This window comes from Plasmodium vinckei, assembly GCF_900681995.1.
Source record: "Plasmodium vinckei vinckei genome assembly, chromosome: PVVCY_13".
Taxonomy (NCBI): Eukaryota; Apicomplexa; class Aconoidasida; order Haemosporida; family Plasmodiidae; genus Plasmodium; species Plasmodium vinckei.
In genome coordinates, this window is record NC_051305.1 from 734,874 (window position 1) to 748,091 (window position 13,218).

Here is a 13,218-nt window from a genome sequence, read left to right on the forward strand (position 1 = left end):
AAATCATAAATTTGCTTTGGTAGATCTTTATGTGGTTAACTTCATATATAATTTGTTCGTATCTAGACATATTATACAATGATTAAATATATTCATTAAAAGAAGTATATAATGATGTGTTATATATTTATCATTATTCTTTTCTATTTTTGTATGTATGTACACTTGATTTTTATATGTCTACTAAACAAGGTAAAATTATGGGGAATTATTTGTTCCCTCACCCTTCCAAAAAAAGTTAATATGATAAATAAAATAACAAATTAGCGAAATAGACAAATAAGTATAACGGTCAAGCAAAAAAACAGAAAAATATATGTAGTGCTTATAACAAATAAATGAAAATGAAACAGCGCCCAAAACAAAAAAAACATATAAATTATAAGTTATTTTTCATATAAAATAAACCTGAAATATTCACAAATTATTCCCAAAAAAGAGAAATATACATTTTTTGGATCTTTTTTACATTCATAAAGTGATTAATTATGTGCAGTGATAAATAACTAAATTTTATTAAAAAAATGTATATATCAATATATAGAAATATATATACATTTGGAATATAAAATTACTAAGGAAAAAAAAACAAATAATTCATATGAGCGAAATTTTCATAATACATGATTATTCTTTACAAAATGTTGCTTGAGATATGAACTACAATTTGATAATTTTTGAATTATAAAGTAATCTCGATCTTCTTTTTTTATTTTGTTCCATTCATAAGATGGAATATTTATAACTTTCCATCCGTTTTTTTTAAGTAAGAAGTTCTTAAAATATGTCGTTCCACATTGCAGATATTTCCTAAAATAAAAAAATGTGTGGAAAATTGTGTGAATATACATAAAATATAAAAAGTATAGACAATAAAATAATGTTAATATAAACTTTCTTTATTTAATGAAAAAATATTAATAATTTTTAGCTTATTTTTCGGTATATGCATATTTATAACTAACCTATTATCATTTGTTGAAGTATTCACATGAAGGTCATTCAAGTCTAATAAATGATGCGAAGGACCATCAATTTCAATAGCTATTTTTTCATTACAATCTTTAAGTATTATTATTATATCTATTATTAACAGGTCTTTAGTTATATATTCGTTTGTATATTTAATATTAAACTTATCAAAAATTTTAGATATTTGCACATGGAATGTTGATAAATTATCTTTATTTAAACCTTTTTTTATATATATATTTTTTAATATATGTGTAATTTGATCTATAAAGTTAAGGAAATTTTTCGAAAGATTCAAGTGCGAATAAGAATATTTTAATCGTAACCATAAGGTAAAAACCATATGAAGGTACATTGGATTTTGTTCATATATGTTTATCTCATCCCAATTATATGTATTAATAAAATTTATTGTATCATCATTTATCAAATTTACAATCGAAACTCCCCATAAATATCTTGCTAATAATAAAAATGAAAGCTCTCCATATTTGTGTAAAATTTTTATTTCATTAAAAATATAGTCATAGATTTTTTTCAAAAACATTTCATCCTTTTTAGTATAGCACAATTGTGCAGGGTTTGGTACACTGGTGATATTTTTGCATTTGCTTATTTCCTTGTTATCACAATTTTTATCGAGATGCTTATTATTTTTACAACTATTTTCCTCTTTTGAAGTGGATATTCCTACATTTACTTTTCTATTTGTGTGTACATCAAAATTGGATATTTCTATATCGGCATTATTGAAATAAGTAAAGGCGTAAGCCCATGCCATAGTAGCATACAATTCAGTAATTACGTTTAACTTGAAGTTTAACCTTTTTTCTTCGGATGGTGTAAAATAATTATTAATGGCTATATTTGCAATGGTAGACCTTCCAATATTATAAAATATGCTTTTATTATATACTCTTGATTTTATAAAGTACATAAAAAACGAAATGAAATTTTCAGGTATTGGATTTTGATACAATTTATATTTTAAAAGAAAATTAATAATTTTATGGGAAAATAAATATTCTGTTTTATGGTAATAAGATAAACACCACAATATTTTCCCTATAATTTTTATTTCTTTTTCATTATATACAAAATTTTGAATTTTTTTTAATGTTTCATTTATACATAAGTTATACAATTTTTTATTTTCGATTTTAAGTAATGTTAGCGATTCCATAAAATAGCATAAATCATGTAAGCTAATGTTTTTTCTTTTGGGAATCATTTCATTTTCTACATGATTTACTAATACTTTCAATGATTCAGGTATCTTGTATCTACAACTGGATATATTTTTTTCTAAATAATCATTATTTTCAATCTTAATGTTTATATCTTTATTGATTATTTGTTTTTTATCCCCAGCATATTCATCACTTTTTTTCCATATGTTTTTAATACAGTATACGCGTGAAAAGCAGGGTAGAATTATACATGCGTTTGTCAAATTTAAAGCATTTAATTTTTTCGCTGCTGTGTCACATAGTAAATCAAAGAAGGTCCTGTCAAAACAATGCATTCTATAACAATTCCTCGTAAAAAATGCTAATTCATCAGGAGTAAACTTTTCAATAAATCTGCAACCAAATTTATCAATGTTGTATTTTGTATTTTGTTTACTTTCTTCAGCTTCTGGAAAATTTGTATATTGGTTTATTCTACTTCGAATAGCAGACACTATAAAATCATGATTACATTTAAGTTCAGCACACAAATATGTGAATTCCACCAAATTTTTTATATCTGAATATCCAATATTTTCTGCAAATATTTTACAAAAAAAAAGCTCAAGATCCTTCCATACATAATCAGATTTAAGCATAGCACTTAAAATATATATAATATCTTTTATATAAAATCTCATATTAAAAAAGTTGTTTTTTTGTAAATAATTTATTACATCATTTGAATTTTTAAGGTGTAGAAATATAGATATTAGAAGAGACATATTTTTTGAAGATAATTCTCTTATTATATTCCCATCAGTTATTTTACTTTTTATAGTATGATTGAATATATTTTCAGTTTTATCTAACTCACTTGAAATAATGATATTTATTTGTTCCAATTCAGAGGACATATTGGTGTTCGAATTTATATTTTTTGATAAAACTGTTAAATATTTCATATATCTAAAATAAGTCCAACACACATCAATAAATAGATTTAAATTTCTTTCTTTGTTTTTGTTTATATATTTTTCTAAATATGGAAAAAATGTAGAAGTAGTAAAGTTTATAAAGAAAGAAAACAATTTTACTACTTCGTTGACGTTATAAAATTGGTTCTTCATTTTGCAAAGTATCGGAAAAAAAGATGAAAATTTGTAAAAAAAACTAATTACATCGTTCGTCTTAATATATATAAAATTGTTGTTAAACAATAAAATTAAATCATTACATATTGTTTTCAGTTGATCATTACATTCATCTGAAGATATATTTTTTAATTTATTGATAAATCGATACATTTCATTTGTAGAATTTTCGGGGTCTTTTATTGTATCTTCTATTTCTGGTGAAAATGTAACACAACTTTTTAAGTTAACAAATTCATTTGGCTGATAACTTTTTTCACCAATATCATTTTTCTCTATAGTACTAAAAAAATGTGCATATGTTGTGTGCATATTTTTTCTACTTGTTAAATATAAAACAGGTGAATTGTTTTGTAAATTATGATGCTTCTTTTTTCTTTCAGTAAAACTTGTAAAATTATTTATGGTGCATATATGTTTTTGGTTTATTTTTTGTTCAGGAAAGTATGGACCTAGCATGGTATCTTTAAAAATATTTTTACCTAAAAAAGATACATATGAACAATTATGATCATTTCTTTTTTTAGGAAAATTAATATGATGAAAATTGTCATTCCTATATAATAAAATATCCACAGATAAATTCACCACATTTTTATATTCCAACAATACAATTACATTTTTTGATGGTTTAAAATAATTGCTTATAATATAAAATATATTTTCTTGCATGTTTGATATTTCAACATCATTATTATGTCTTGTATTCATATTTATTATGTCTTTTAAAATAACAAAATTATCCATATGTATGCTCAAATAGTCATATAAAAGAGATAATGCATTAGCTTCATTTTTATTAAAATATAAATTAGCATAATCCTGGTCTTCTAATATAAATGATAATAAGGATAAATAAAAATTTGTTAGCATCTGAAAATAATTATTTATAAAATTGGAGTCTTTTAATAATCTGTTTAATTTAATACAAGTATATAAAAATAATTTTGCTGAATATATATATTTAAGACTCAAAGACCACAATAATAAAATAATATCACCTAAAGGATATTTATCCTTATAAATAGTATCAATAAAACTCTTTCTCCTTATAGAACAATTTATATCTTCATCTAATGGAAAGAGTTTGTCACATTTTTTCATAACTTTTTTTTTTAATAGTTCATATAAAATAACATTTTTCCACAAAGAAATGGATTCAATTTGATTCTTATCAAATGTATTCTCATTCTGCAAGTATATGTGTGGTAATTTAAATATGCAAAATATGAATCTTATTAAATTTTTCTTTCGTAAATTGTTCAAAAAGTTATTTGTTTCCAAAATATTATTTATTGTGCTTTTGTATAAATCTTGAAAAAATATATTTTGATTTGAAAAGGATAAAAGCATACTAATCAATGATTCATAGTTTTTTTCATGCACTATTTTTTTATGAATATTTCTATTCATAATTAATTTTTTTATTTTTAGATAAAAATCAAAGTCTTTAAAATTTACATAAGAATATGAATATAATAAAATAATTGATTCGTTGTCTTTTAATTGTGGGATAATATTTAAACTTTGCTTATAATAATTTTCATGAATTTCTTTTGAATTTTTATTTAATTTACTTAAAGACCAAAGAAGAACAACATGCCTTGATGGATTCATATGCGGCAAATATGCATTTGCATATTTTAATAATAAATTTAGATACACATTAGAAAGTTTTATTGGCTTTCCTTCATGGTTATTATTTGTTGGTTGTATATGCTTATCATATTTTTCCCAATCCAAGTTTGAAAAAATGGTACTTTTTATTTTAATTGTGTTTTGTTTACATATTCTTTCACAATTGAGTTTGTATATGTGTGAACTTTTATTAGGATCGCCACCATTCATCATGTGATTGGCGACGGTACTATCATTCTTATTTGTGCTTTTCTCATGACTAGTAAATATCTTTGAATTTTTCTCCTTATAATGTGGATATTCTTGGAAAATAAAATCTTCTGCTCCTTTAAAAAAATTGTCCTGAACATTCTCTTTTAATAATATAAAATACTTACTAAGTGACCAAACAAAAGATGAAAACAATCGTTTATTATAATTATTTACCTTCTTTAAATTTTCTTTGTCATTGCTTAAATAAGCAAATATGATTTTTATCCTTTTCTCTATTTCTATATTTATATATTTATTATTCTTAACATAACTAGCATCATTATTGTTTTTATGTATTATTTGCATTAACCTATGGAAAAATGTAACATGATTAATTATATTTGTATTCTTTTCATTATCTTTTACAATTTTTATTATTTCTAAAATATTGTCACTTTTTAAAATATCCTTATTTATTTTTACAACAGCTTTCAATGTATCCTTTTGGTTTTTTGTTATTGTTGTAAAGAATTTAACATTTTCATAAGCATGATTTCGTAATTTCCGTAATTTTCTAAGTGATCCACAAATTCCCAACATCAAATCTGTTTTTCGTTAGCATAGTATTATTTAAGGCACATCAATATGTAGGCAATCTATCAATGTATGTTTGGCATATTATTTTTGTATGTATTATTTATGAACTCATTTTTTCCTTCAAACATTCACCCCATCTTTACTTCAGTTTTATGAGCGTAAAGCAATAAAATAAAAAATACTCTCTATATAGTGAAATATGCCTTTACGTGATCATATAACTTAAAAAATTAAAAAATGCATAGCATTAATTGAAATATTTAAAGGAAATAATTTTTACTTACACTTACTAAAATAAATTAATAAAATGTAATAGAGAGAAAATATGCGTATAAAGAAGTAAATGCACTCTCTATGCCGAACAAAAAATGTTACATATATAGAAAAAGGGAAATAAAAATATATTCCTTAACTGTTTCAAAATTTATTTATCTTTTATTTCCTGTATATTTTAGGAAATCTATGAATATAATTTGATCTTAAATTTGAAGAACAATAAGCCAATGATATAAATGATTATTTTTTTTACCATAAGCTATTATTATCTCTTAAAATTTTACCATATGATGATATATTATAGAACGAACAAAAGGAATATAAATATAGAATTTGTTGAAAACATTTTGTGAGAATTTAATAAATAATATACCTATAACTTATAAAATATGTCTACATGTTTTTATTACAAAAACATCGATATATTGAAAAAATATTCAATGGTGTGTGTTTTCAAAATAAACAATTAAAAAGCCAAAACCTTTCATATCCTAGTAAATACTTATTAAACCTTTTTTGCTCTTATATATTGTTTTCGCTATAAAAAATATGCATTGCTAACACATAAAGTTTTATCGACAAAATGCATTTATCAGACTTTTATTTTTGTGAAAATCTTAAATTATTTTGAAAATATTATACACATATTTTCATTAATAAAATACGTATATATATGTGACATTTTTTTTTGGAAAGTACAAATTATAATACCAGGCTATCATTATTTTCCCAATTGCTCTTGTATTATATAATAATACATAGATTATAAAAATTGAAAAAAATACCTATATATTTTTTTAATTAAACAGAAATGAAATATATATCATTTTCAAAGTATGTCAAGATAATTTCCAATAACTTTATATGGCTTTAACAACATTATATAATAAGTGTTCTTATATCTTTTATTTTATTACTATAATATATTTTTTTATTTATTATATATACATATCTTATCAATTATAGTATAAAAAAAAATATTGGGTTATTATATGGGGCTATAGCTATTTTTTATAACCAAAATATTTTCATGTTGTATTGAATTCAAGTAAAATTTTTTTTCGTATAACTATATATGCATAGCATATATTAAATGAATATATAGCTAAGGAAATTTCCTTATATTTTTTTTTAATGTTAAAATATATAATATATTTTACATACAAATTACTACAATTTAAGTGCATACATTTTCCCCACTATTAAAAACACATATACAAAAGAGTCTCGACCAAAGTAAAATGTACCTAAAAGGATACAATTATATAATCGTGTTTTCCCATTTTTTACATAAATGCTTATAAGCCCCATTTATATAATTTAAAATTTAAAATACATAGTACAGCGAATATTAATTATGCGCATATATTTCGAATTAAATCCACGACAAATATATAACATATATTTTTCTATATAATGTAAAACACATATATAGCATTATAATTATGTTTATTGTATATAGTAGCATATAAAAAAATTAATGTTTATATTAACATAACATTTATATCATTTCCCACTTTAATTTTATTAAAAAATTATTTTATATAAATTTTCATAAATAAAAAATAATTAAATATAACTACATTTCTTTTGTAACACCATCGCAAAGGATAATTATCAGTTTTTGTATCATTGCTATTTTTTTGAACTTTTTTGAATTATTTATAAAAAACCTTTAGAAAAAATGCCGTAAGTTTTAAAAAATATGTATAAAAAAGAAATTATATACATGGAAAATAAATGTTCATAGTATTATATGCTCCTTTATGTATAGATATATGTACGTTGTTTTCACTTTTTTTTTAAATAATGTTATACGATTACTCTTTTTATTATGTAATAATACATTTAATATATAAATATAGTGTCCCTTCTTTTTCTACACTTATTATGTAGTGAATATACATATTTTATTTTTTATATATTTGTGGAAATATATACGAAATTAAACTGCTTTAATATGTAGAATTTTGTGTGTACTACTTTTATGTAAAAATCGTATGAATACATTGTTGAATTTGTCATATATACGAAACAAATTTGTACACCATCGTAATGTGCAAATTTATATGTGCATAATTTTGTGCCTTTGAACATAACTGACAACTTATTAGTTCATATACATTTTTGTTTTTTAGAAAAAAATAATGCATCATTGTATATATTTTGTATTTAATTGGAATACATCATACTTGAGTACATGCATATACATATATCCTCATATTATTTATGTATTTTATTTATTTTTTTTCTTAGACTTTTCCCAATAGTTTTGTGGGCACAAAAAAAAGAGTGCATATATCTTACCATAGAATTACAAGATGCAGAAGATCTGAAAATAGACTTAAAAGAAGATAGTTTATATTTTTATGGAACTAAAGATAAAAATGAATATGAATTTAATCTAAATTTTTTAAAGCCAATAAATGTCGATGAATCAAAATATACTACAAAGAGAAACATTAAATTTAAAATAATAAAAAAAGAACAAGAAAGATGGAAAACTATAAATAACGATGGAAAAAAACACTGGATAAAATGTGACTGGAACTCTTGGGTTGATACTGATGAAGAAGATAAAACAACTGAATATGATGACATGGCTATGAATAGTTTTGGTGGTATGGGAGGTTTACCAGATATGAGCCAATTTGGCGGCATGGGAGGTATGGGAGGCTTAGGTGGCATGGGCGGCATGGGAGGCTTAGGCGGTATGGGTGGCATGGGAGGCCTAGGCGGTATGGGTGGTATGGGAGATATCGATTTTAGTAAATTAGGTAATATGGGAGGAGATATGGGTAATCTTGCAGGATTAGGAGGAATGGACCAATTTAAAAATATGCCAAATATGAATGATGACGATTCAAGTTCTTATGGTGATGAGTCAAGTGATGATGATGATGACGAAGATGACGATACAAATAAAAGTGATGCAGATCATTCCCATGCATGTAATGATGCTAAATGTAATAAAGATTGTGGTATACACAATGATGATGCAAAAGTACAAGAACCAGTTGCTTAATTAAAAAATATAATAACCTATGCATATGTGAATCCATGCTTATATGTGACATATAATGAACATATACTTTTATATGTATTTAGTTACATATTCCTCATTATGTAGATAAAAATATGCATAATAGTCACTTACATATATCTAATGTACAAATATACATGCAGTTATCCTTTGTGTAATTTATTTATATATGTAAAATTACTTTATATGTATCCTATGCTTATAATAGTCATATTTATTTTATTTTTATTATTTTTTTTTCATTCTATTGAATGTTATATATATTTACGAGTTAGCTAAAGAAAACTTCAGAAATTATTATTAAAATATTAAAAAAATATTAACACAATGCTATATATTATGATTGTGTATTCCATAAAATTGGGTAAAAAATATAAAAAAAGTACATAACATGTATATATAATATGAATAGGGAAATTTACTTCCCTCAAAATGAAACAAGATATAATAAAACTAATGCATTGAACGCTGCATAGTTTTGATATTTCTTCTCCACTTTTTGATAGTCATATGACTAAAAAATAAATATAATTTTTTGAATATATTTCATTCTTACTATTTTGAGAGTTTGAAAATCAAAACGGTAAAAATGATAAGGTATTCCATATTTTTGCAATAAGAACACAGTTTTGTGTATCAAATTTATTGAGTTAATATGGTGATATTTGACAATTAAAAAAATATAAAAGCAAATTATTTTATCCCCTCATATTGTCAAACAAGCTATCATCATAGTAAGACGATTTTCTGCAAAATTTAGCAGTTGTTTCATAGTTTTTTCCATAATTGTAATATTTTTTTATGAGGTCATAAGCTTCTTGGGGCCCTGATGATCCAAATGGGTAAGATAGCGGCTTAATATTCTTTTCTTGTAACTCATTTAATAGAGGGGTAAATATTCTCCAAGATTCATATAATTCTTCATCTGAGATAAATTTTCTTTTATATCCTTTATAGCATTCTGATAATAAAGTTTCATAAGCTTCTGGAACATATGGCTTATTATTATTATTATTATTATTTTCATTAAGGCTTAGATTTAATCGCACTTCTTCCATTTCTTCAGAACCCATTTTTTTTACCATAATTTTTAGATATATTCCTTCTACAGGTTGTAAAATAATTACAAATTCATTATTATACATACTTTCGTCAGATGAACCCATAATATTATGAAATTGAATTTTAATTTCGCATATATCATTATTTAGTGCCTTTCCTGTTTTTAATATTATTGGGACACCATGCCAATTTACTGAATTAATATATAAAACACATGCACAAAATGTAGGGGTTATTGAATTTGGATCTACATGTGGGTCATCGTGATAACCATGATTTATTTTAGATTTATCTATATTGGGATTTTCAGAATTATTTGAATTATTATTATTTGTATCATCATTATTTGATTTAATATATTGCCCTATAACAGTATCTTCTAATTTTATTGAAGCTATCGATTTTAATATTTTTATTTTTTCATTGTGTATAGATTTATCATTTAAATCGGTTGGATGTTCCATAGTTATTAACGTCAGTAATTGTAGCATATGATTTTGCATAACATCTCTTATAATTCCATATGGATCGAAATACTGCCCTCTGCCATATACTCCTTTTGTTTCTTTTAAAGTTATTTTTATACATTTTATAAAATGTCTGTTCATTAAAGATAGCAAAAATGTATTTGTAAATTTTAGTTTTAATAACCCTGAAACCATATCTTTTCCTAAATAATGATCAATTCTATATATGTTTTTTTCAGGAAATGCTTCTAATATTTGTTTCGATAACATTTTAAATGATTCCAAGTCTTTTCCAAATGGCTTTTCAAGTAGTATCTTGTTGATTCGATTTTTATTTAAGCAATGTTTTTTATAATTTTCTAATGTGCTCACAAAGATATGGGGTGGTAAGGCTAAGTAAAGCATTCTAGTGATAGTATATGGGCATCCCGAATTTGCATATTTATTAGTATGGCTAGAAATGAATGGACAACTAGAATTACCATATTTATTAGCATGGTATAAAATGTATGGGCATCCAGAATTACCAGATGTATTATCTCGGCTTGAAAGGTATGGACATTTAGTATTACTAGACTTAACAGCGTGATATGAACTGTATGGGCAGCCATTGTTACTAGACTTAACAGCGTGGTGTGAACTATGAGGGCATACAGGGGTAGAAGATGTATTTCCATGACTTGAACTGTATGGGCAGCCATTGTTACTAGATTTACCAGCATGGTATGAACTATGAGGGCATACAGGGGTAGAAGATGTATTGCCATGACTTGAACTGTATGGGCAACCATTGTTACTAGATTTACCAGCATGGTATGAACTATGAGGGCATACAGGGGTACCAGATGTATTGCCATGACTTGAACTGTATGGGCAGCCATTGTTACTAGATTTACCAGCATGGTATGAACTATGAGGGCATACAGGGGTACCAGATGTATTGCCATGTCCTGAACTGAATGGGCATCTTTTGAGAGAATCAGTAGGCGTTGGAGACTCACATTCGTTATTTATATTGTTGGTAGCATTTATGTTAGTAGGATTATTAGGGGATTGTGAAGTGCCATCTACTTGTTTATGTTTTTCATTATTCTTATGACCACAACAACCCAATGCTACCCTCTCTTCCTCGGTTATATATACATTAAACTTTTCAAAACTTTCCGAAGATAAATAGTTTCCAATAAAATATTTACATTTGCTTTTAAAAGAATTTAAGCGTTCGACTTTTTCAAAAACTGATAAATTTTTATAACTGTTTAATGACATTTTTAAATATATACATATTTTGTTAAAAAAAGATTCAAAATCTTGTTCTGTTCTTGCGAAACCGATTATTAATATATTTTTTGGTAACAAATTGTTACAAAATAATTTAAACAAGGCGGGATATATTTTTTTTTGTGCTAAATCGCCAGAACAACCAAATATAACTACTGTTAGCAATTCATTTTTATTCTCTGCACGATCATTACAGATCGGGGAAAGTACATCCGGTTTTTGAACATATAAATCTTCTAACATTTTTGAATAATTTTTATGACCACATGCTATGACTGTTGTATTGTTAGAGTCAATAATCTTAAATGCTGGATATAGATTATAGTTAGGATTAACATAAAAATTTAAGAGCATATTTTTCCATAAATTTAATTTATCTGCTGTATTTAATAAAAATATTTTATTTGTCGAATTTGACAATACGTTAAGTGATACTGTAATTCTTTTTCTTACATCAAAATTATTTGTTGTTGTAAAATATACATGCTCATTTAGTAAACTTAAATTAACATTATTGTCGGGATTTAATGACCTTATTGTTTCATTGTCTTCATATATATAATTATTTTGATAATTATTCATATATATATTATAATATACATTTGGAAATAAACTAGCTATATGGAAATCACTCCCCATACCTAATATTGCAATATCTATTTTTTTATATTTTTCTAGCATGCTTTTAATTTGTTCATTATAATCTTTTATACAACTAACAAGATCCTTTTTTGTATCAGGTTTATATAATTGGGTTTCTTTATTAATATTTAATTCATCAAATAAAAACTTTATATTATTATAGTTACTAAATTTATGATCATCAGGTTTATATCTTTCATCAATTATAAAAAAAATTAATTTACTTTTATCAATTTTTATATCTTTTATTGCACACATATTTTTATAAACATCTATAGGTGTTTTCCCACCTGATAAACCTATAACTACATACCCACCTTCATTAGTTAATTGCTTCTCATGTATTTCTTTGCAAATGTAATATGCTGACTTTTTATTAAAGTCTGCTAAATCTTCGGTTTCCATATATTTCACATTGTTCACACTTCTTACTTCATTTAGGCATTTTAAAAATGTCTCGAACTCCATAGTTATATACTCTTTATTTTATATGTAGATATAGAGAGGGGATTATTGGATATGTAGAAAAAATATATGCGTTATAAATAAATGAAATGCATAAATAATGTATGTGCGCATTCGTATTAGCTATTCCCCAATTTATATAAAATAAATAGTATGATTTAATAAGAAGCTGGATTTTTGCTATTAAATAGATAAAATTATACTTTTTTATCTCTTTCTTTTCTTTATACTATTCATATTTATAACTATTTAGCATTTTT

The 13,218-nt window shown here is 24.1% G+C and overlaps 3 protein-coding genes across 3 annotated transcripts; 1 reads left to right on the forward strand and 2 right to left on the reverse strand.

Annotated features, from left to right (window-relative positions):
- Positions 1-614: 614 nt before the first annotated feature.
- PVVCY_1301880 (RAP protein, putative) lies at positions 615-5,725 on the reverse strand (the record flags this gene model as incomplete). Its single annotated transcript, XM_008623863.1, has 2 exons — positions 615-810; positions 966-5,725. 2 exons carry the CDS (start codon positions 5,723-5,725, stop codon positions 615-617), a joined length of 4,956 nt encoding a protein of 1,651 aa, XP_008622085.1.
- A 1,957-nt stretch (positions 5,726-7,682) lies between these two features.
- PVVCY_1301890 (co-chaperone p23, putative) lies at positions 7,683-9,023 on the forward strand (the record flags this gene model as incomplete). The annotated part of the gene is made up of 2 exons (XM_008623864.1): positions 7,683-7,687; positions 8,255-9,023. The coding sequence occupies 2 exons, from the start codon at positions 7,683-7,685 to the stop codon at positions 9,021-9,023; spliced, it is 774 nt and encodes a 257-aa protein (XP_008622086.1).
- A 716-nt stretch (positions 9,024-9,739) lies between these two features.
- On the reverse strand, positions 9,740-12,961 carry PVVCY_1301900 (glucose-6-phosphate dehydrogenase-6-phosphogluconolactonase, putative; the record flags this gene model as incomplete). The annotated part of the gene is made up of 1 exon (XM_037634731.1): positions 9,740-12,961. The coding sequence occupies one exon, from the start codon at positions 12,959-12,961 to the stop codon at positions 9,740-9,742; it is 3,222 nt and encodes a 1,073-aa protein (XP_037490786.1).
- Between the last annotated feature and the right edge of the window lie 257 nt (positions 12,962-13,218).